Genomic DNA, 26158 nt, shown 5'->3' on the forward strand with positions numbered 1-26158 from the left:
ACTGCCAGTAGCAATGATCTACGTGGCTGACGGACAACCAATCAAACCATCCATCGCGTCAGTTACTCGGTGACTGATAAACGCCGGGAATTTCAGGGTGGGTCGCCCTCGGGATACAATGCCAGGAAAGGACATTGGCACACGAACATATACACTACTGTATGCTTATAGTACATGAGTTTACTACAGAAGTGCCCTGTTAATCATGGTTACGTGACGTTATGGGAATACGGGAAACTAGATATACAGAAAAAACATTCATGGAAGTATATGACCTGAAAGTGTCTTTATTGAATAGAAACACCTGTCATCAAACAAGTTATATTATGTAAGGTACATACTACATAACTAATTATATTCAGCGTGTCGGGGAGGTAATTGGTAATCATGCATCCTCTGATCACTAGCTCATCAGCAGGTGCTTGAAGCTGACAGCTGTTTTGAACTCTTGTTCTCCACTGCAACGTTAGACCCACAAAACTGGAATCTGCAAGGATGAAATAACATGATGCACTCGAAGACCTAATCGTGTGCATTACAGAAATAATACTGTAGGCAGAGGCAATGAGCTGTCTCACGGTGAGGGATCATGTCAATTTAACACTACAACCACGAGATCAAACAGACGCCTTTGTATTATTCATGGTGGTCGGTAGAAGTTCTTACATCAAGGACTGAGAGTACATGGCCCAGTAGCATGTCTCCACCATGAATATTAATCGAATATCAATGAACAAGAACCATCTCAAATAGAAAGAAAAAATCCAAAGCAAAGAAACAAATATATTTGTGTTTATCAAATCATAGAGATTGTAGATCTCTTAGATATAGAGATTGTAAATTAAGACCGTATTTGACCCTTTAAAAGTGCTTTGTCCTAACAAACATGACAAAATAATTTTATGAGTTTAAAACAAAATATGTCAAACATATCCAAATAGCTAACACAACATTGCGTGAATATATGTCACACGAACATTGTCACACGAACATTTCATGTACAAAGGAATGAATGCCTGCAACCTAGAAATCAGTCACATTTTCTAGTTGAGAGTATCTGACCACAATATCCCGAATATTCATTGTCTAAGATAACTGCATTGTCCAGAACGAACAGCTCTCAGTAGCGGGTATATGATCCATGTGATACTATCGTATCCTTGGATTATCGTCTCCTGCTCACCAGGTGTAGACTTTTCACTCCTCAGTGAAAGCATTGTCGAGTCATGATAGGACGTCATGATAGGCCAGTGTACAGGTCCTTCCAAATGTGCTCTACGAGGTTGAAGTCTGCTGGTCGGACTGCACTCGACGCGGACCATGGTGCCCTGTTCTTAGTTGGCATCACTGTTTCTGGCACAGTGAGATCGATGTTATATTCCATGAAGTCCTGGCTGACTGGACTACCATACGACATCAAGTGCACGTACAGAATGTTATCTGTGTAGTGCATAGTTTTCATTGTGTCATGTAGGACATGAAAATCGTCTTTCCAGCGCTATCGTGATTGATACCCCAATAAATTATGACTGACCCCCATTAATTACCGGCATGTTTGGCTCCTTCTGAATCTTGGAATCGTCTTGTCATGTTCATGCACGGAGATATGTGATTTTTCTAGACACGAAATTAATGTGTCAGTGAAAGAAACCGGAGCCAAGTCATTGACGTGGTCATCATTCCAACCCAAACGTGTCTGCCTACCATGTCGGGCTAGTGGGAAGCCACTGCATGCTCTCTGTGATCACCATGTTTCACGAAAGCGGCTGCGCTGTCTAACTAGAAACATTGACGCCAGCGGCATTTCACGGAACCTTGTTATGTACAGGGGCAATTAGGAAGTGATGACGTAATGGTGCAATTAGGAGAAATCTGTTTTTCGGCTTTGTGGTGATACGCTGTCGTCCACCTGATCGTTTGATAGCTGATCTGGTATCAGTTCTGTTGTTGCAAGCCTTAAGCCTGAAGATGCTCATATATCTGACTAACTGTAGGGTCGTCAATCGACGTCTTAAGGCAGAGGGGATTTAAATGCAGTCAGCTAGCAAATGTTGTGATCTCTGATAATGAAGAGCAACGACCCAGTCACGACACATCCAGGAGGTGTCCAGTCATCTCGTGCACATCATCCCTTGAATAGGTTCTCTCTGCGTATTGTGAAATCTAGCCTACTCAATCATTATCTATCGTGATGTTTGAATCTTTGTGTGAAGTTGTTCACTATGTATGGTATAGTAATAGAGATCTTCTGGCTTTCACTAACCGAAAACATTTACATTTAGATACCATGAAATTTATATACTATAATCATCATAAGATATTATATCAGTGTTTCCTTACAGAGCAATTGGTGGACGAGTCATAGATGGATAGGTAATCGAAAGATGTGGAGAGGTGATCGATAAATGTCTTACTGTATCGATGTAGGCTTGCTTGATGTTGATAGACAGTCTGGAAGACAGATTGGATGAGTAGAAGGTCGAACTTGTAAACAGTCCTTCATCATTATAGTACTTACTGTTGTGTGTTCTCCCCTTCTACGACCTTCACCTTGGATATATAGAGAGTAGGATGGCGGAAATTAAGCGGGTTCCAGTCTAACGGTTTGTACCAGTGAGCATTCTCCTCCCATCGGAAGTTAAATTTTGTCAGCTGGCCGATCTCTTGTGGCGTTGTCACAACAAAAGTGTAAGATTTTCCGGGTGTCACATCGACATGGCTGAAATATTCAGGGAGAAACTTGTTGAAAAGAGAGAAAGTCTGTTTTCTGTAAAGAAGTGCATATAAGTACCAGCTTCAGTGAGAAGAATTGTGCATTTTTCACGTGTTTCAATTATTCTTTTTACGCATATTGTGATAAGAGGATTTATGAAAAGTGGGCGACTTGCTTTTTGAAAGTTGCTGTAGATACACGTGGAACTGAATGAAATACAAAACATTGCTTCGTCCCACCTGTGGATTATATGATCATTGTATGATCTCAGTGATTCATAAACACGTGCTCGTGTTCATACAATGGATTTCTTTCCATCATGTACATGGCTTTGTCAGTGATATACTTACGTACGTACGTGTATTCAGGTGGCATCTAACTAGAAATTACATCATGTAGCGTGACACAATCGATACGAGGTAGATTCTAAGATTCGTGTCCAAATGCCAAGGAGAAAATGCACTTAGAGTTAAACTGTTTATAACAAAACAAAACTGGAAATTTTACTCGTCTGTGAGATGAATTTCATCGGTGTGCCCTTTGCTGCCGCTAAGTGTTGCGTATAAATCGCCCCTCTCCTCACGTGACCCCTGTGGCGCAGCAAATGTGATCTGTATCTGGTAGTGGAACTCTGCAAGACAGGTATACATGTATTCATCTTACCTCACACTTAAATGTCACCTTCTCAGTGGCTAAGTGTACTTCTGTTGTTTTCAATGGAATCTGCTTACAAGAGAGTAACATTTCAACGAAACCCCGCTAGGAATGTCGGGCTCGTTTGGTGGTATGAATTTTTTATCTCGAAAAACTTTGAATCATGTATGAAATTATCGACGTTTTGCGAATGCAAATCGATGAAGGGAGGTAACTCTAAAGCTGTATTTCAAAACTAACATTGAAATGTTTGGTAAGATAAACACGTTGTTCACTGATCACGGGGGGCATGGGTTGATGTTTGTTTATGTACCCTAATCCTGAGGGGACACGTATATATACCCCCGTTTACGCGACAATCGGCTTTGTCATACGCTTTTACTGGTATCAAATTGAACATATGAAGTCCCATCCTCGTTATTCCTACAGTTTGCTGTGCAACGGTCGATGTCAGATTAACGAGACTTGATTTCATGTACAATACCATGCACAAATTTATTCTTTAAAACATAAAAAAACTCATTTCCAATGAACATATTTCGAGCTACAGGCAAACATATTTCCATATTTTAGTTTGAACGTTTTGTTTATACAAAACCATCTCAACCTTTCCTTCCACGAGACTCGTCGTAGATGATTTGCCATGACAAGGTTTGGTTAAGGCTAAGGTTAAAGGACGAAGCATTGTATTTCATTTCACTTAACCGGGTGGATGGATGCGATCGAAGAAGAAGTACACTGTTTGCTGCTGGTTGTGTATGTCAGTCTCAACACACGAAAGTTTTTCCTTCATGCAAAACATCGCAAACCGAAATTGTTACAAGCATGACGTCAAGCACGATCGATGCTGAAGTATGCCAATCACGAAAGAGGCAATTGCTAAATGGATTGTAAATAATTATGTTTATGAATGCATTTACTGAAGTATAACTGTTATTCAGAGTATAAACTGATTGTTATCTTTCAGTGTCACCGCTTGTGTGGAACTGTTTAAGTGTTCAACACCCACGTAACGGAAGTTCATAGTTTTTCACACACATCTGATTTCTGAAAGTATAGGGTCATATACATCACTGGCTCATGCTTTAGCTGACATTTTCAAACGTGATTAGTATTAAATAATCTGTGAAACAGATTATAATAAATCATCTGCTTGTGTATAAACGATATTACTTACGGCAATAGGGCGCGTGCAGACCAGTCTTCAAGTAATACTTCACTAACGTTTGCCCGCTGTTTGGTTTGACACGGTCACCATGGTAACCCATGTAACCACATCCGTCGCCGCTGCATGGAATACATTTGCCAGTCTACAACATTTAAGGCATTTCTGGTTATTACGCTCCATAAACTCAAATGTTATCCGCTTGTTTCGCAAAGACGCTAACTGCTTGCACTTACAGCTTATATTCAACCAAGAGAAACATTTCCCCTATTTATCCAGTCAAAAACATCATGTCACTTGTTGTACATTCCGTTCAGTGGCGTTGCAATGTCAGCATTTCTCCGATTTACCATGTCTCCCTTCGAGCCTTTGACTGAAACGTAACACACACCAAGCTGACCTCGTCATGCCCTCTTAACGACGGCATTTACATTTTCCTCTATTCATATATACACAGTAATGATAAGCAGTCTAGAAGACATGTAGCTAAAGTCAATTGGATAAATTCTAGTTTGACAATGAGTATCGGGTTTCATTTTATGCCTTACACTAAAATCGTCAAAACTGTTACACTTGTAAGCTTCGAAAGGACATTTGCTGTTGATGGATTCTATGTAGAGCGCATGTGAGCGTATGTGGCTGCAAGCAAAGAACTGGTGGACTCCTGTTAAAACATGAGACGCCGTTGGATTAACATTGTGAGGTCACAAGCATCAATTTTCAATAATTGTCTTATTGATCAAATCAACGAATAAACGTTATCCTTTAAAGTGTTAAGGTGCTCCGTGACATTTCTCATACTGAAACAATTGGTCGTACCAGAAACCTATTAACTGTTGCGTGAAACCAACAAGAAACAATTGTGAAATTAAAAGGTACAGTTTTGTAATAATTACTGCAAAGCAAGTTCATTGTCATTAGACCAGAGAATAGCAGTTCACAAGTAAATGAAAACACATGATATATAAACTTATTAATATTAGCAAAGATGTCGTACTGTGTATTGATGATACTCATGAAGAAGCTTGCTACAACAGTGGTCCAGCTTCCAATAAGTGATTGTTGGTCCTTATATACACTAGTCTATATAGCCTTGCAATATCGTCCATACTATGTGCAATTATTCTCTGGAAGAGTTCACTTGGAAAGCATCTATACAAGGTAACATACAAGCAGTAAGTGATATTTTGCCGGCAACAAATTATAGACTAGTTGAAAACTATCGACAGTGCATCCTATTGAAGCTTAAGGGAAACAATGCAAGACAGACATAAATTGTTCAAGAAAGTACCAGTCAGCCACTTCCGCTCACTGTGTGTATTTCGGATTGTATATGGTACACAAACCACATTTCACATGCAAATGACTGAATGGAGGTAAATGCACGTGATGTTTAGGGCCTAGATTTTCTCCCTTAGCGCTAAGATAGTCGCAAGTGCACACATTAACCTTACCGTAGGACTATCTTAGCGCTAAGACACATTCGAAAATCTAGGCCCTGTTTCTTTATCAGACAAAATAACAGCATGCCGGTTGAAACACAGACCGACGTTTCAGATAACCAGTCATCATGCGCACCCTCGAATTACCAGAGGTGTGCCCTTCCATTTCCCTCCCGAGGAGGATATACCTATTTCCATTACGACTTTTGACATATGACTTAAGTACAAGAAGAGTTTTCAAGTTGTACAGATGTCAAATTATAAGAAGCGAACCCTAAGAATCTCACTTCCTTCCGACAACGTCACAACACATTTGTCAATTCGCCAAAGTGAGGGCTCCCAAGAGGTCGCATGCAGTCGCGATTATTTCCGAAATATATCACTTCGCTCACACTTACTTACATCTACATACCATCTTCCTCATTGCGATCACTACATGTCACTTAGATCAATATTGAGGTATCACAGATTATTTCAACTTCTTGTAGGTTGACGTGTGACCTTTCGACTGTTCGAAAGTTAAACTGCTTTCTTCATTTTAACTACCGAGTAATAATTGCACATCATGACTGGCAATCTGTCACGAAATATGTTAGGAATTATGACCACGTCGTAAATGGCTCTTGTCTATATTTCAAATAGAATTGCTGATTCTCTTTTCGTAAACTTCTCATCTTCATATCTCAAATATCTTCCAGTTAAAGGTTTGAATCATGACAAAGTCATTTTTAGAAGGACGGATTTCGACGCGTATCAACAGTCAGCATTCTCTCAGGGATAATATTGTGTCAACATTAACTTCAATCAGATACGTCGATAGATTTGTACGTTTAAACTGACCGTCAGTTTATAGTTTTCCAGTAATAATTATTTTATGAGTCATTTGGAGACCTATCAAATATATGTTAAGGTCTTTGTTCAAATATACTAACCAGCAAAAGAAACACAACAAATGAAATCTCATAAAAGTAAGCGTTCATGTTTATGTCCTCTATGTACAAACTTGACTAAAAAAGATGCGTTTCTTTTGTTCAGTAAAGACACGATGAAAAGTAAATACTGACTATCCTGACATTATATCAATTGATTCCGAATGTAAGATGTAGAAATATACAGTTTGTGTGACTGACAAATCAAAATTTGACACGTCAGTGACTGAGATTTTCTCTCATTTTAAGCTCGATTTTCTCATTTTTTAAGCCTCGGTCTGCTTTCGCGACATTTGTGTTTCCGACACTTGGGCCTGAGTATACTTTCTTTTACGCGAACATCTTCTAACACCGCAATTAGAAAGTGATTCATAAACCAATGATTGTAATCTAGTCGGAATCATACAATGAGTGGGCTCAGGTTTTAGCAGATTGAATATATTTTGTCATATGTTTTCTCCCTTTTGATTAGGTAGTGGGTCCCTGTTCATCCGGTGTGATAAATAGAATAACGCTGCCTGAACAAGAGACTCGCTTCTGTGCCTAAATATGTTTCTCATCACGACAGTCAGTTGCTGTGTCTAGATCTATTAGAAATATGTCTCTGACAAGCGACATTATCAGTTTGAAGTGGCATTATATCCTTGAGACACATACAATTCTGAGGCAAAACATTCATGTACGTAACCGCCTGGAAGTCCCTCGATCTTTATGTCTGCCACTGCGTTATTAGTGTCACATCCGGGCTGTGTTAGTCCGCCATTTGGGTAATAATCCACGTGACCGCACGGTTGTTTTATCCCGAGACCTAGGAGAGAGATACGTTGTTTTAAAAAGAATACCACATATTATACGGAACCTCAAAAGTCGGACCGAGGTTTTTTCAAAGCACGCATTTTAATTCACTCTAATTTAAAATCTAAACGGAGGATTGAGTTCAAACTTGACAATAATGATTTATTTTTAACACATTTTCGGAAATCTCATTTTGAGTTCATATAAACAAAAGCACCAGAAATGGTACCAATTAAACAGCCCAAAGTCGTGTGTGACCTCCACGATGAAAGTGTTACATCTACTGTACATGTGGTAAATTAGCAGGTTTATGAAAACCATAGGCACGGTCCATACTCTACGAAATGCCTGATCTAATCCAGCCGCACTTCTCGGCTTCGGTTGGAGGTCCTCTTGGAATCTCGCCCCAAAGATGTTCTACTGGAGCTAATTTCGGACCGAGCGCAGGCCTTTGCAGGATTTGGATACCATGTTGTCTTAGGATGTCCAATACTGCTCTGTCAATGTGGACAGGAGCGTTGTCTTGCGGGAAGATTAGGTTTCTGTGACATTACATATGTGACATTCTGGGACACGACGTTGCCAACTTTCTGGTTCAGACCGCCTGCACCCCACACCATAATGTTTTAACCATCCCACGAATCTTTCTCAACAGTACGCTCTGTGAAAAACAGTTCCCCACACCTTCGCCATACTGTCACTCTGCCATCGGCTGTCGAAACATAATGTCCGGTTGTTTTCATAAAAAACCAAACAGTTCCTCATAATCGATAGCGCCAATTTTGATGCTGAGTTGTCCTTTGCAGTCGGTTTGTGGTGGTGACGAACGGTGCGGTCAGGTGCACGATATGGTCCGTGACAGCAGAATTGTTCGCACAAACTGATGGTTAAGCACAATCTGTCGGTCTTGACGTTGTGATGTTAACACGCCTACCTCCTACCGCGTGGCGCGTGGACAGTATTGGATGTTGTCAGTGACCTAATATCGCTCCTGCAGTCTGCAGATTGTTCTAACATGAACTCTAAAATGAATGACTACCCTCAGTGCAGTCTTACACTCATCCCAAGGCTTTGTACATCTTATCTTTCGCAAGTAATGACATGTCGATTTGTTAAAACAACAATGATTTCAGGCGAGTTTTGGATTCGCTTTCATTGGTAAGGTTGTCACGATATGCACACGCACCTTCATTTTGAGCCTAGTACCATTGTTCGTCCATTTAACTGCCTGCGTTTGCTCGATATGCTTTACCATCGGATATCAATTGTTGGTGATAACTTTCATGTTGGATTGAAAAACATGTTATCAAAACGGTACAATGAAAGCAACACATTGCAAGAACCAAATTATGCATTTGGGGTTAGAAGGCAACGTTCCTTCTGCAGTTCGGAACATATCACACACTATCAACACTGAAAATAATACCACCTAGCACCAAGTTGTCACCGCAGTAATACATTACCCAGTTTGAGAAGGGATTCTCCGTTGGTGTGTATGACGTCAACAAACAGGGCGTCGGTCGGGTCGAGTCTCACTGTGACATCAGTGTCCTGGAAGTAGGGTTCTGCTGGGTCGAGGCCTGGTCAAAAGAGTCATTCATTTGGAAAATTAGTGCTCACGTTTTAGCAAACCTTCTCTATTCCATTCTGGTATTAATCCGTCGTTTACTGTAATGACACAATGTCATGTAGTTGTTTCTATTAGGCAATTGGTCAGAAATTCATGTGAGCACAGCTTTGGGCATAGTCATTCACACTGTGAATGTATCCATTACTTGAATATATATTACATTTATTTATTCTAGCTTCCAGCAAAGTGTTAGTTTCCATTACTACTTTTTATTACAATGGAATGGATGATAAAGTGGTTGGAATGTTTGCTTGTTTTTCATAATACTGTAAATGTTACCCGTGATTCTTCCGATATATTGAATTCTCTCCCCTGCATAACCAGCTGTGTGGGCGCCCAAACTGTGTCCAATCAGATGAAAGTCTTCAGGCTTGGCGTGAACCACAGTCTGTAACACATGCCATCGTTACAAAAACAACTCAATGGAACAATTAGTATAGCGATGTGACGTTAGAGCAGTCTGGCTAACATCACATTAACCGTTTTCAGGACAAGATGCAGATGGCACGTAGATGTACGTCATGTCGTATGAGTAAGATAAACAGTCACCAGAAATGGATTTTTCCTCAAATATTAAACAAAGCACAAATGCAATGTTTGTTGTATTTAAAATACGTTCATTAGCGGCCATTAGAAAATAGTGAAACATTCGTGATGCCGCTGAAAGAGGTTTGGATGTGGATTTCCAGCTTCCTTGCAACTGATGGGATTTTCGTCCAACCTTGAAAACTGATCTGAATATTCATCCCCAGACAAAACATACAATTTAATCCATTCACTTGAAAACCAATACCATAAAGGACAGCACCTGTTGTCGACTGTTGGTGGTGGGGTGGTCCTGTGGTTAAAGCGCCCTTTCGTCAAACCAAAGATCATGGTTTCATTCCCCATGTGGGCACACCAAAGGAAGCAGGATGTTGATTTGGCCTTCCCGATATGACGTCTCAAATATTGATCAAAGTATTGTATAACCCACTCATGTATTCCCCCACCGCTCTAGTTATTTCATGTACGTAAAGAGTCTGAAATATGCGCCTACGACTAGTGTTCTTACCATGCCTGCAGCTTTTAAATGCAAATATAGAACGCTGTAGGTTCTCAGTTTATCGGTAAATAATTGTGTTTCAGTTTTCGAACAACCATCTCAGTAGCGTTGCTAATTAACGCCTATCACTTTAACCAGTAGTCTTTATCCACATCCATGTTCATTTGTCAGTGTTTACTCGTAATTCAGACAGACGCATATTTTAAATATTTAATAACTAACAAAGCCAGATTTATGGATATCAACTTCTTTATTGTGGATAACACATTTCGGAGCGTATAGTGCTCCTGTACCTGACGAAGGAGCAAGCTACGGTCCGAAACGTTGTGTGTTCCATAATAAATAAGTTGATATCCATAAATCTGACTTTCTTGTGCTTTCCGCTTCTAAATGCCCTTCAAAGACTTAATTTACCAACTAGTTCCACTGAAAGTAAACTGTTACGAGAGTGTACTTTCTGTAAATTGTGTTATTGATAAGGTGATAAGGTTATACTCTTGGAATAACTGGAGTACATCATTCGGCCTACCTACTGCCTGCATCTTCGTCAACGCTGGACCTACATGACCGCTACCTGACCGCTCACCGTCTTACGTTCAGTATAACTGTTTCTCACTCCCAAACCAAGAATTTGGTGAGTTGATATTATATTGTGACCCATTACTTTAGAGTTGATTCTACTGCATTGTACTAGAAACCTCTGTTGTGAATCTTTTCTTTGTATCGTGTTCTTGTCTACTCAATTCAACATATTGAATAGTACGCATGTATAGACTTGTCAGTATTATATTTGGCCTGTTCTGTGAGGATTTCTTTTACCTTTTGTGACGACACATTTTACCCGTAACAAAAGTTATAGAAGCGCTCTCGAAAAGTTGAATCTGAGACAAAAAGTAAGAAAGTTATAAATTTTAAATTGTCATTCAGACGCTAATTTAAATACGTCCTACAGGCTCGTGTTATGTTATTTACACTCCAGTAAATCACATATAATTTGAAAGTTCATCTGTTACACTATCGACACGTTTGGTGTGTTTCTTCAGAGTTCGTCAATTACTCAGTCGGTAAATATAACATCAGTCCATGCCAAAAGTTCCTGTATAGTTAATCACAAGAGGTTTTCGGGTATTCACATTATAATCTCATTGGTGCTTTCCACATAGTTACTTACTAACTTTCCATTCAAATATTTGCATCCGGTTTCCATCATTTAGTGTACCAGTTGGAACTCACACGATTCAATCATAAACTCAGCGGATATCACTATAACGAAAATGCGTGACAAAAGACAATTATTTATAACAATTCTCTCTCACCGAAAACGAACTTGACCATTCTCGCTATAAAATGACTAGATCTCATCACGAAAGACATGATCCCTCAGGGTGCATGGTGTAATATCAGATCATCCCTGATCACGCTACGTCGTCATGTCGAGCGTTCCTGACGGCAGCATATTAGGATGAAGCCACTTTTTAAAACATACAACCAAGACGCATCCTTGCATCATACACCTTACGACAGACATATGATGCCAAGACAGAGTGTGGTGACCATAACAGGACGTTGCATGAACAGTCATGTTCACCACATTCATAAACAACCGAGAATAATAATGCATTAACAATAGAAAACATACTGAAATAAACATAAGGCAACAAAACGTACACGACAATTGTAAGTACACGATAACTAGAACCCAATAACGCATAAACAATAACAAATACTACAAGTAACATAAAACAATAAAAAGTACACGACAAATATAATCTGATAACATGATAACTGGAACCTAACCTAACCTAACACCCACAGTAACAAGAATCTTCGTACTATTTACAGTACTTAAAATGCTAAGTGTGTTGGACACCATATCTGCTGCAGGAACAACGTTGTCTTGATTGACATAGCTTAACAACTTGTGGCAGCGGTCAAACACATCAGGCGCCCAAAGACAAGGTTGTCAAGTTTGATCAAAGCCAGTGTACACAATCACATACGTATAAGGTCTTCGTGGTCCAGTGGACAGCGCGTCTGTCTCAGAAGAAAGTCGATGGATCGATCGGCAGACGCTTCATTTTATTCTCATTACTTTCATGACATAAAGATGACATAAAGATGACGCACTGTGACCAAACCGTGTTCGCTGAATGTGCTATGTCGGAGTTGAATGAAGGTGACTAAATGACAGTCCCTAAACATGAGGGTCGAGGGTTCGATCCCAGATAAACGTTAATAGGTTGGACGCGTTGCTACTCTGTCTGGCGCTCGGTTAACTTGGAGCATACAGTGTCTGAGTAGGATTTACGTTAGCCGGCATGGTACAGTATTGGGCTGGTTCAGCATTAGGCCGTATGAGGCACTCACATGAAAATGCCTACACATGTAAGAGACATACGTGTATATGTATTTCCATACATTGAGACGTTGGTGGTAGGGGTTTCAGCGTTTGCTCGCCACAATACTTCATTCTACGATAACTATCCAAGTCATTACATTTCGTCTTGAACACGAACAACTGGGCCAAATTTACTTAAGACCTAAATTATAAATACTAGCCTTTGGTTAATCACACACTGAACAGGTAATAACATGTGACTCCTTAAATCTCAAAATACCTACTTGAGGGTTGTTTTATAATGTGTAAACGCATTTTGTCTCAGCGTACGGGTGCATGGAATCGGAAAAAAAAATCCGGCATTTATCCCTTTCCGAAGGTATATAATTACGGAATTTCCAGATTTGATCTTAAACCAGTCATAATAAATGCTGTAATAATTCAGGGGCGAGGTATACTGTTTCATACTACACATCTAGGCAAAGTGTCATGGAGGTACATGCCTACATGTAAACGTATATCAAGATTACTTCTGAACATGATCAATTTGCAAAATACAGTGGACTGTCTTTACGATAATAAGTTTACAAAAAACGGGTCTGAGGTTTTAAACACACAATACAAAATTAGTTTAATGTTTATAAATGAAACTCAAATAACATTACATTAATCTTGCTGTGCAGTTTGAACTTCTCTATTTGTCCTCATGTACCGCCGATATTGGTTCTATTTGAGCAATAAATTGACTTCTGTTTAACAAAATGGAGCAGTGTTTTGTGACCCTCTTTTGTGTACAATGTGCGGGATCCATCAAGTGAACATGTAATAAGAAACAACGTATTGACGGAGATCCTTGTTGTCAAGTACATTGATAGCTCACTGTCTTTTAAATACCACAGTCACTGATTGCCAGTTAAACACACACGCACGCACGCACGCACGTACACACACACGAGTGTGTAGGATCAGACACAAGTACGTGTAGGCTCACAGACATAAATACGGCACAAATATGTTGACCAGGAACAACTGCAGCAGGATCCTATATACGACATGATACATTTACCGGAACAGTGATCAGCCTCATGGAATGGTTTACAGATGATGTGTTTCAGATCATGTGTTCTGCTCGACAGATTCACATGACGAGAAGTCACCGTTAAACAACAATAATGCTTCAAGAACACATTTACAAGTTACCTGACGCTAGATTTTCAGCTTGTGCGTTCTTTTAAGGGTATTGATTTACCGTTATTGCTACACGTAGCGACACCATGGGGAAAACTGCTGGCTAACAGAGTACAGGCACCATACCATAAACACAGATAAAAGGTTGTGATGAACTGTACCGGAAATCATAATTACAAAACGCTGTAAGGCTTATGAGGACTCAGCCTCAGGTATCTCTGTAACTGGCATGTGTTTCGTTACAACTGTGCAACGCACAGATTCAGATACATTATGGACCCATGTTGCAGCATGTGAACGTGACATAAGAGCACATTTATAGGATAGGGTCGATGTATCTCATCTTTAAAGCGCAATAAATTAGCAATGCAAAGAAACCCATTCGCTTTGCGAATACGTATTGTGCTATTTTCGCATGCAAATTCTATAATGGTTGAATCAGGGTGTAAACATTCAGTGAGACAAATTGGGAGTACATTAAGGGCTAACATAAACGTGAAGGTAGCCAGGTTCCTGAGGTAAAAGCAATAAAAGTTACTACCATGGCTAGCGTCGGAAAGGTTGAAAATAATCGAGGAATGGTTGTCGCAGGGTTTGTGTTACCTCGCTTACTTACAGGCTGCTACAACGGTTCTATGGCTCATTGTTTAACAAAATTATTCATTAATTTGTTCATTGGGAGGGAGAGTTCCTTACATAGAAAGATCTCCAATATCTGACCTAGTCTTAACTGTCTGCTGGAAATGGTGCAGTGTTTAACTCACTTTGAGTGCCCAGTCATAACGGTTGATATTTCTTTTCTGGATTTAGTACAGGGTTTCCATATTTCAGAAACCCACCTTACCTAGTGTTGACCCTGTTACACTCTGAGGGTAGTTGCTTTCTGGGCCCCTCCCTACATTTTCTTGATTGTCTGTATTATGACTGTATCCAGTGTCAACGGGTGCATGTATGGTTGGTGCGTCGACTGGGGATCGGCTCATGATATTGATGAATATCAAGTTGACGAAGACAAGTGAATAGTTTAGTGGTTCAAATTTCTTTAGTTGGTTTCACAAGACATGACAAAGAAGTATACATGAATGAGGTGAGCGGACTTCCAGTTCAACCCCAGGGCCTTTCCTGCGAGCGGCATAATCCTGCTCGCGGTCGTCCCTACGGAATGCCGGACAGTCGAAATGCCGGACTCCACACTCACATCCCACATCTCACGTGCAGTATAGATGTGAGCATACATATATATAGTTTTTAACAACAATAGACAGGCACAAATTCAACAATGGACAGATAGAGAAACTAACAGCACTTAATCTTCCTTCTACAGTTGATGTGATGACAGACACAGCCAAGGGGCGTGACCAATAAAGGCCATAAATGTCATATACAGTAATTAATGGAAGTGACAAAGAGGAACAAGGTAGCTGACAAAACAACGTACTCTGCGGTAGTGATAAAGATAAAGATTGCAGATTGAATAATAATAACTAGATATCATATAGCCTGGCTACGTATTCCTTTTTGGTCTGTAGAAATATTTGGACAGGGCTGTCCTGAAGTAGACCCTATAACACGAGTATAACTATCAATCACCTTTGGGTAGATGATGATAAACTGGTTCCCAACGACTCTGAGTACACCTCATCCGTGTACATGTCGAGAATGAGCTGGATTTTCGGTAGGGATCTTACTTATTTGGTCCTATATCTTGGAAATTCTCAAACAAGGAAATAAGGGAACATGTGTTAATGACCATACCCACTTTGAGGATGGTATAAAGTGACCTACACGTGCTCTACTTTACTGCCCTTACTTTAGTGTCCCAGGGCGTGATAGATGGTTCTAGGAGTACGTAATTCAAGGGATGAGAGAGGACCTGTCCCGATAACTGTTGAGAGTGTGGGGCCAAAGGGGAGGATCTTACTCACTTTGAGGTGTGTGATGAACTGAGCCACAATTGCTCCGACCAATCTGGTGTTAGCTGTGGCCTGGGTATACAAGGTCTTGGAACCACCGCCCCAGTCGACAATGAAGACATTGACGTCGTGAGTCTTGAGATACTCGTCCTTTAGCTCCTGGTGATACAACACGCAAAATGCTCGTTATCATTTGTCAGGTGCCATTGGACCGACACTGCAGGAAACCATACTCCCAACAAGAAATTGCATTTCTTCTGGAGCAACACCTAAAATCAATGTTAATAAACATCCCTGTTTACAATGCTGTAATGTTCCCCGACGATGATGATAGCAGACACGAACGTATGTAATCCATTACCTTGCTTCACAAAGATAATATATCTACATGTATTCTGATTATGCGATGCAGTTAACAGATGCTTAGAGTTTATTTTTAGTTGATGGAGAGTTCAAAAAGTGTACTATATGTAATGCCACGTCAATACTGTGACGATCCATAACCATTAAAGAACGGAAACTGAACACCATGGCCAAACAATCAGGCAAACAAGAGAACGACTTACATGAAGCCATGCTTTTTGGCCATTGTCAAAGTAGCCATGTATTGCCATCTTGGTGGGCTTTTTTGGGTCAAAGTTCGAAGAGGTCACAGAGGTAGAGCTGTCACTTGATAGAATCTGTTCTTTCTGAGGATTGCGTTTGGTGTACAGCATGAACTTGACCTTAATATGGTCAGGTGATTCAGGTAGGAAGTTCAACGGACGATGAATGCTAAAAAACGGAGGGTCTGTCGCGAAACATCCCAAATGGTCGTAACAAACCGAAGAACCTAAAAAGAAATTACGACATGCACTTGTTTGTCTTTGAACCTACAATTAAATAGCTTAAAATCACAATTAGCATCGAAACAAATTTCCCACATTCTGCAAATGGTATTGACTCCAACTTTCTATGATTTGACCTCAGGTTCAAGTCTGTTGCGTGTTTCCGGTGACCATTGTTGAAATAGTGAGTTCAGGCGGATATTTTGCGGGTTAAGTCACAAGTGGGAGGTTGGTCAACATACAGAAAGACAGCGTTTAACCGATATTAAGCATGGTAGACTATGGCGTGTCACTGCAGATAGCAGGAGAGGAAAATAATTGTGATCGGAGGCCGTTAATGCAGCAAGCACATGTACTCTTCCATCTTGGGATCTTCACCTCGTGGCGAGGACAATCACATGTGAAACCACAGCTTCATCTAATCCTGAAACCCCAATCACACACAGCCTTCCAACCGATGACTCCACCTTGAAACGGATACCGATCGAGACATCTCACAGCCAGCATGTTCAACCTTATTTCCACATTTTATCATATCGCCAACACATCTAAGCTTTAAACCGCAGCGACATCTGCCCTCAGCAGCGCTAAAACGCAATACTTAAACCATTACCACATCTAGATCCTTACCCTTACACATCGAAATTAAATCTTTAAAATCGGCAATACTTCTTGCTTCAATTCTGAAATCGCAATATCATCTTGCCTTACAACTGTTACTACATACGGTCAGTTTGCATTCAGCAATATTCATCTAAATAGCGGCGGTCTGTAACTAATCGAGTCTGGACCAGACAATTCAGTGATCATCAGCATGAGCATCGATCTGCGGATATGGGATACTATGAGACGTGTCAACCAAGTCAGCGATCCGATCAACATCAACCACCCGATCTCATTAGTCGCCTCTTACGACAGGCATGGGTTGTTGAAGTTCAGTTCTAACCCGGATCTTGACAGGCTCACTACAAACAAACAAACCGTAAGGTCGGGTTGTTTAGTCGTCCAAGTCTCCACAAATGGCAGTTGCATGACTTTCTCCCCAGGTGATCCCCAGGTCGCGGTTTACTACGTCAAAATGTAACCTCAGTCGATTTCAACTCACTCACTCATTCACTCACTGCCCGTTACACAACAAGTGTGCCACTGTGCTATAAATACCTCTGCCGCAGGCACCCGAACCAACCTCTCAGCTCTTGATCCTAACGATATTTGTTTCCAGAAGGTTTTCCAGTATGTTACAATGAAGGCAGGGAAATTGAAATAAACGGCCTGGTTATATTACTTGTACAATGTGCCTGTTTATTTCTAATGGGCGACAACCTAGAATGGATGATGGGAGATCAAGAGTTAGCCGTGTAATGACGAACATCACAAAAACATGACATAAAACGTTCGTCGTAACTCCCCTAAATCGATGCCGAGATAAAAGCGGCATTTCAAAAACCGACATCAAATCATTTTTCACCACGGCTAAATTCTGCAAAGTTGATATAATTACGGAAAAATGAAACAGTTCCATTTAATCCAGTTCGACTGTAAACTTTGCACAAAGCGTTCCGTAACGTGTAAATAATCTCCCCCACAATGGAAGGAAGATGGCGAGGTTCGGCTTATTGCATGAGGTCATTTAGCATTAGTTCCAATTGAAGATTATTCATGAACCATACAGAAGTGTTAAACCCCCACTTAGCCCTGTGCTCTGACTGGTTCAGTGATTTATATTGGTAATCGGAGTTAGATTGTAATCAATATTACAACATATTTTAGTTTTCGACCATTTGATCTCCTTCAACGGATGTTACTGTTGAAAGTCCACAATCGATGGAGATAATGTGCTTCCTTACACTGCTAAATCATCCCCGATAGACAAGAAACTGCCTAATTATTATAGAAATGTGTGGCTAAGAAAAAACCAGAGCCCTCTCATTTTCAACAGAACATCGATACTTATCCGCTAGGCAGCATGCTTTTAATGTTTTTTTTATCTAATACAGCTAGCTGCAAGGACTAAGTAATGCAGGAATAAGCTACATCCTAAGGGATAACGACCAAGGCTGGCAACATCTTCAACTCTCCTCATTTCCAGAACAAATACAGCTTCGTTTATCTGATGCAAACACGAAGGGAAGAACAGGGACCACGTGTCCCATCTCGGCTTCACTGCAGACTAAATGCTTGTTATTACCTCTTTTTGTGTTGCTTGCAATAGGAATATTGTTTGTTATTTAGTTTAGTGGGTTTTGTAACGAGTCGAATTCACGATAGAGGATAGTCTCCTCTGGCTGTGCCAACCAATGTAATTGCATATTTGATCTGTGATATCTACGAATAATATTTTGTCAGCGTTTTGGGATAATCACGAGTCTCCCGGCAGCATATCAAAACACGAACATGAGAAATCATATATCATTATTCATCTAAACTCGGAAAATACAATATGTTCTGTTAGTTCTTGACCTCCATGAAACGTTTTATACGGTTTGGTTTCATGTGATAACGTAATAAATGTACCATGCGACAAAATTTATCTTGACTGAGATGGACATAATTACGGGCATTACCCATCCTATCATAGAGAAAAAGCCCTGTTGTTTGGATTTATTGTACTATAAACATTGTCTCAAGTTTTTAAGCTGTATTTCTCTCTGCTTGGATATTTAAGTTCTATATATTTGGCAACATTCTGCCACCAATTCTTCACATGCTATTATTTAATGCGTGCTGCAACTTTACTAACATATTACTTCGAACACTGAAACTTTGTTCAGATAGGGAGCTGCATTATAGATTGTAAGATGATCTAAAGGATTAAAGTAATCAATGATGAAGAAAAAGGATATGCATTCGTTCTCAAGTGATGAGATAAATGCTCTCAAGGTTTTAATGGAAAATAGACTATCTTGTACATAACGGATAGTTATAGAACTGGTCCAACAGTACGACCATGCTCCCTATGGAATCAGACAACTGCCTGACAGAGTATCGAGCGTGCTCGTAGTTTCTCGCTGAATCAGTTGGCGAGCTATAAAGAGTTGTTCCGAAACACCATGTTCTTCCCCAGATTTTAAAAGTGGTTGACGCCACTGGCACATGATTTGTGCATGGGCGGGTGTCATCATGTTCTAACCCTGGTCAGTCATACGTGCTAATGATACTACGACTGGCATCAAAACCTCATTACGATAGCGAAGCCCATGAGTCAACGATCAACACTGATTTTTAGCTCGTCAGATCCATTCCTAGGATGCTGACCTCGACTTTGACCTTTACGCCCATTGCCCAGTCAATCGAGACTGAATGTAATACAACGCTGACGTTATATATTTACAGACTGTCATTACCAATATATGATTTCTGTAATTTTGTACTTTTATTTACCTAAATTACTCTCTCCCAAACCGTGGAGGAAGACAGTAGGTAGGCTGATGAACACGTTTCAAAAGAGTACTCAAGCCATACTGAAATCGATAGGTGGCCTCCAGTCGTCACTTCACATGGTGTAACGTCAATGATGCTGATGCCGGACGTATGACGTTATGACGTTATGACCTCGTGTCCACGCCATCCTGAAACGTCTCTGATTGGAAGTCATCCTGATGCCAATCAATGGATGACAGCGTTTTACTCGTGCCGCTGTCAACCTTTGCGAACAGTTCGATCACTTTAACGCCTCTTTGTGTCGACCCTAAAGTCAGCATGTATGCGGTGATGGTCCGATAATTACACTTCAACACGTTAGTCTTACAACAGTCTGTCTTTTTATATCTACCTATACAACGGTAATGTCACAGATTCACATCAACTGTTCCATAATCTTTAAATGTCACTAAAAGATTTGTTAAGGTCATTCGTAGTCTTTTGACGTGAATTACCGTAGCTGACCGTGCTTGTAATTCCTGTGCTACAGACATGATTGGTCGCGCCATGAGGAAAACATCACTGGTGACAAAAAATGTAAAATGCTGCTAACATGACTTGCAACTGCGAATCCAATGAATCTGGATACATTAACCAGCATACTTCCTGCCTGCTGATAACAGATAGGACCACTTTATCACATATTCCTAATTACTTTCCACGCCATACGTTGTTTGTTTTTTATTAGTATTTGTAAAAACACAAATAGACAATCCGGTATTAGACTGAGTCTCACCTCACAGATGTCATATATAAGTTCTCATATAATTTACTCAAATGTAAACATACATCACCGAAGAATACACATATCTTATATTGTAAACAAAAAATACTTTACAGTTCACTGTGAATAATTAACTGTCCTAACGTTCAGAAACATACTCATGAAATATATACTTGCGGTTCTTCATGACGAATTATACAACTGATGTGATGGAAAGATATATGATAACTGTTTTGTACAAAGTTAACTTGTGGTGAGCACTTAAGAGACTGAAATTGCATATTGGATGTTTCAAACATAAAACTTTGTTCGTGCACATGTGAAAATGGAATAGAACATGAAATTCACCTTCAGTAAAACATAATATAGTACTGTTCATGTTTTGTCTAGTTATGGACAGAATTAGTTCCAGCAGATCACTATCCTCATGTTATTTATAAGGGAAGTAATCCGGTAAGCGATTTATGGAGTGAGAAGGTTTGAGTTTTAAAATTTTGTCTCAAGAATATCTATGCCATACCCTGTCATCACTATCGTCATGACAAGTGAGACAAGTTGGTCTGCCCTGAACTTCAACACAAAATTCAACTTAGAGACCCATTCGTCATTTAACACGAACCTCGCAATCGATCTAGTGGCTGATAATTACCACAAACACATCAATAGTATCCAAACTGCACAGTCACAGTTAAGAGACAGTGATTAATGAACAGTAGTCACCATACAGTGCCACGTTTGACAGGCAGCTCTGACACACTGACTGTTGCATGTTTCACACGTGTCCCTAGAAGTAAGTCTAACTCATTACACAGTCAGCTACATACGATGAAAAGCTAGTACAGGTATATGCCTCGTGCACTATGCTCACGTTTGTGCAGTCCTTCTGACAGCTGTAGACTGAGATAGGCGATCAGCAGGCTCTGTAGCAGGGTCGCCATGTCTTCCCACAGTTACTCACCACACATGGACAACTAGCCGTATCTGGGTTTGGGCACTTCCAGATAAGACGACACTACTGTTTAATCACGCATGGTTAAGATACTGATTGTGACATTCCAGTTATATCTATAAACCTGTTTAAATCAGATCTTTCCAGCATTACCAGAGTATAACGAATTTTAAAATTGTTGCGGTCTCCCTTCAATCTAGCCTTGGCCTCTTATCTTGTCCTCAGGAAAAAGGTCTTTTCCTAAAGAAAGTATTTACTTGTCCCTCACATCTGTTGAATATAAGGCTTATCTTTAACGAAAACAGATACCCATATGTTTGATCACGCGCACATGCTTTTTTTCAGACACGTGGGAAGTTATTGAGGAGGAGGTTGTGCTTACCACGCTATCTTGGTATCAGAACGGGTTTCAGTAGTCCATTCTAATAATCTTTCCCCTGGTTTCACTATCAGAATCTGTTTTAACGGTTAATGGAGAGAGGCTATTATTCTCTGACGTCGAATTTTTATTTTTATCTACTTTGGGGGATTGGGGTGACTGGAACAGTTTAGATCTCATGGATTGTGGCATTGGTGTTTTCAAAGGATGACTACCACACAATAAGTTATGCATGACCCGTTCCGTACAGAGACTGATACATTTATCTGATATTCTCTTCGCGAGAATGTTTTACATTTTGAGATGTGGAAGTGTATGTGGAAACTCCATTTTACTCCAATTTCCCGGCTATAGTAATTGTCCTTAAACTCGAGAGTGATCTCCCTTGGCTGCTAAAGTATGTGATATTTGCACCAGACTCCATGTGTGAGAAGTTTGATGAATTTCCTTAATCAACTCTCGCAAAAAAAAAAAAGTTGTTCGAGGAAGTTACGCGGGCTGTGCAAAATCATGTTAATATCAATACTTGATATTAATTGTCTCACGTAAGAGTCTCGCTGAATAAAGTCAGATTCAACATGTCTTTGTCAAATCAAACATGTATGTGGAATGCAAACCGTTGAGAAGTCATTGCACGACAATATGTTTAGTTTCTGTTTGTTCGTGATATCTGTACTAGTCTACAAATGGTGTTGGAGATTTTGCAATCAGTATTCTTCATGTCGTCCTGAGGCGTTGACAATGGAAACGTCAAAGAATTGAGGAGACCTGCTTGGTAAGTAATTCTGTACATACATACATTATTGTAAAAGCAGGGTACATAGTCATTTTACAAATAAATATTCCAATTTCAATGATATGTTTCCTCTACTTCGTTCATGACGGAATGGGGCAGTTTCCATTTCGTATAATTACAATGCAAAATGATAATGGGTTTGAGAAACTATTTGCGGAATACATTTCTTAAGAGTATAAGATTATACAGAGAATCCGGGAATATTCATACAGTTTATCAATGTTGCTATTGATACAATATGGGTAGACAGTCACAGCTATGGATGACACTTCGCCAAAATAAGAGTATATGGGTTCACCGCACCTTCCATGTTCTAAAACCCGTCGCAGCCGGGAACCAAAACCAAACGCTTAGAGGAGTGCCTGAAGATAACGTGTGTTTATCTTGCGGTGCATGACTTGGCGAAGGACTACTGTTATCGGTACAGTAAAGCAATACACAATAGCAGGTGGATGAAGATGATGTAAATACTAGTATAGAACGCTTTCGAAAGCTGCAAGAATTGTCCATTAAAAAGGCTCAATCATATAAATCCGATGTTATCATCAGGCAACAACACGCACATGTTTTTGTAATGCAAATTATGTGAGATTGCTATATTGAGGGATCTTTCCGGGAACTTTAAACAATTTAAATTGTTAATTCACACAAACCAATTCGAACTTTTATAAGTTAATAACATAAAATGTCATCAGATTATTTAAATGAATGAAAACGCGCATTGGCTCTGAACTCAACCGTGAAAAATGTCTATTAAAATCTGTTTGTACGCCTAAGAAATCGTATCCAGTGGCCGCAAAACCTTGACATGTGATTTCTTGTTGAGGTATAACTATCTCACTGTAACAGATTATGTTACAAGTTGGAAATGTAACAGATGAATCCAAGAATAGATGTGTAATCATAAGGAATTTAGTTTAAATTAGCTGTTAGCTCAATTTTTATGTTCGGCTTGTACGTTTTCAGTGGTATTTTGCAGTTGGTTTGTTGATCGAGTTTACATAGAAGCTTTCGCACATTTTGCAGTGTCTGATACATTTTATAGTGTCCGATACATGTTGTAGTGTCCAATACATTTTGTAGTGTCCGATACGTAGGTTTTTAATGAAGCTGTTTAGCTGACAAGTGCTTCCGGTTGAGCAGGACATGCTTACCTTTGTTATCAACACCGAGTGTCATCAGTAGTATACGAGGATCCATTCCCATACTTCTGATTACTGTAATCAGTCTACGTCACCAGGTGTTCGATACTAATTAGTCTCTTTGCCTATGGTTTCAACATTCGTACGGGGTCATACATGGATCGTTTAAGACACCGTTCACAGAACAAATAATCAAAAAAGCGTTTCCGTGTAGTGAATGTGGGTGCGAATCCTGAGTGAGTGAGTGAGTGAGTTTAGTTTTACGTCGCACTTAGCAATATTCCAGCTATATGGCGACGGTCTGAAAATAATCGAGTCTGGACCAGACAATCCAGTGATCAACAACATGAGCATCGATCTGCGCAATTGGGAACCGATGACATGTGTCAACCAAGTCAGCTAGTCTGACCACCCGATCCCGTTAGTCGCCTCTTACGACAAGCATAGTCACCTTTTATGGCAAGCATGGGTTGCTGAAGGCCTATTCTACCCCGGGACCTTCACGGGTCGGTGCGAATCCTGAAAGGACGGAACCAAAGTAAGTAGTATAAAATGTACTGCATTGAAAAACTGTAATCCTACATAGAACACATGTTAAACTTGACCTTTTTGTAAATTTTATATATGTTGATTTCTTCATAGCATGTATCACTGTCAAGCGATGTCTCCAGGCAGTTTTTATTCATCTTGAACCTATATATCAAACTGACAGCCTAAGTCAGTTATGACACCTAACACTGGCTGCCAGACATGAAAATCCGAAGTTGCCAGAACAAGGTATCAACAATCATAACTTAGATATGTGAGCTTTATTTATTGTTCGCCCACAGAACACATGAAATAATGCCACATATCAGTCGAGAATGGTAACTGGGAAAAGATATCTGCATACATAAACACACGGCAGTAATATCAGCTCTGCCATGAGTCCTGTAGGGAGAAGCTAAATCTGTACTAGATGAAGCTTAGCCATTGATCCATATGTCTTGCTCAGATGGACACTGGTAGATAAAATTAGAGAAAGATCTCAGCCATCGATGATCATCTTGTCCAAACCTTGGGAAAAAACCCTTATGATTTGCAAATTTCGATAATATTTATAAAAAATATCAAAATGCCACAGAGCAAACTGACAAGGTGGTAACTGAGGACGTTTCAAACATCTTCTGGAATTCATGCTACTTCATAATATCGAACCTCATTGACCTTGACTTTGAACATATCTCGTAAATGAATGCATTAATGTTTTTATATTCTTGATTGACGTTCTCAAAATTGAATGTTTCTGGTTATATTTCCTTGCCACATGTGACACATTGCTTGGTGTCGACAGTGGTACAAGTTCCACAGTGTGGTGAAAAAACAGTTTCAAAGTGGCATATGATGGCACATGTGATGGCAACAGTGATGAATTTCAAGAACTACGCTTTCTTTTAGAACCAACTGGCCACCCATGCTGCAGATATTCCAGATATTATTCTCTCTGCGTTGTAATGTCTGAAATGGGTTTCTATGCGCTGTTTAGTTTCCCTTGTGTAGTATATGACACTCCAGGAAAACATACAGCGAACCTGTCCACATGTATTTAATAGTCTGTTATGTCGACATTATCCCCTCTTTTGCCTTTATTTGAGCGATTCGTATGCTTTTCTGAACCTTCCCCGAACGCCTTAACTATACAAGTATCATCATTGGGGCCCGATATGGATTTATACGTCTGTGTATCTTTTGGCGTGCATCATTGATAGCCGAGACAAAAGCCATGGATTTTGAAATTATTGACGCATTATTCCTGCTAGTGATTGATAGTGATTCAATAAATACTACTGATTAAAAATAGTTACATAAAGCGAATTACAAATATATTCACTATGACACAATATTATTTTTAGTGTGTTGGTGATTACCAAGAATGCAAACGGATAATGTTTCCGAAACATAATAATTATTTATCAAATATCTAATAGTGAGAAACCGTTTTCACATCCATAAGAAATTTTTGCTAAAAATAAAGTCGCTTATGCAAATCTGACTATATAACAAACGTTTGTATATTTGTTGGTTTAACGATGCACTATTGCAGTTCTATGAACGGTCCAAAACTAACTG

The 26158-nt window shown here is 39.8% G+C and overlaps 1 protein-coding gene across 1 annotated transcript; it reads right to left on the reverse strand.

Moving 5' to 3' along the window:
* Positions 1 to 261: 261 nt before the first annotated feature.
* On the reverse strand, positions 262 to 21791 carry LOC137290830 (pancreatic triacylglycerol lipase-like). Its single transcript, XM_067821971.1, has 11 exons — positions 21652 to 21791; positions 16379 to 16644; positions 15825 to 15971; positions 9608 to 9716; positions 9162 to 9278; positions 7592 to 7711; positions 5081 to 5196; positions 4545 to 4677; positions 3221 to 3344; positions 2519 to 2719; positions 262 to 487 (listed from the first exon to the last, which is right to left on the reverse strand). The coding sequence occupies exons 1-11, from the start codon at positions 21719 to 21721 to the stop codon at positions 412 to 414; spliced, it is 1479 nt and encodes a 492-aa protein (XP_067678072.1). The 5' UTR covers positions 21722 to 21791; the 3' UTR covers positions 262 to 411.
* Between the last annotated feature and the right edge of the window lie 4367 nt (positions 21792 to 26158).

Source organism: Haliotis asinina, chromosome 7 (assembly GCF_037392515.1).
Source record: "Haliotis asinina isolate JCU_RB_2024 chromosome 7, JCU_Hal_asi_v2, whole genome shotgun sequence".
Lineage (NCBI taxonomy): Eukaryota > Metazoa > Mollusca > Gastropoda > Lepetellida > Haliotidae > Haliotis > Haliotis asinina.

Coding starts and splice junctions, on each gene's coding strand:
- LOC137290830 (XM_067821971.1), bottom strand. CDS start 21,721: ATGGCGACCCTGCTACAGAGCCTGCTGATCGCCTATCTCAGTCTACAG. Junction 9,717..15,824: donor AGTTCATCACACACCTCAAA/GTGAGTAAGATC, acceptor CATGTGTTACAG/ACTGTGGTTCACGCCAAGCC. Junction 9,279..9,607: donor ATATATCGGAAGAATCACGG/GTAACATTTACA, acceptor TCTTTTGACCAG/GCCTCGACCCAGCAGAACCC.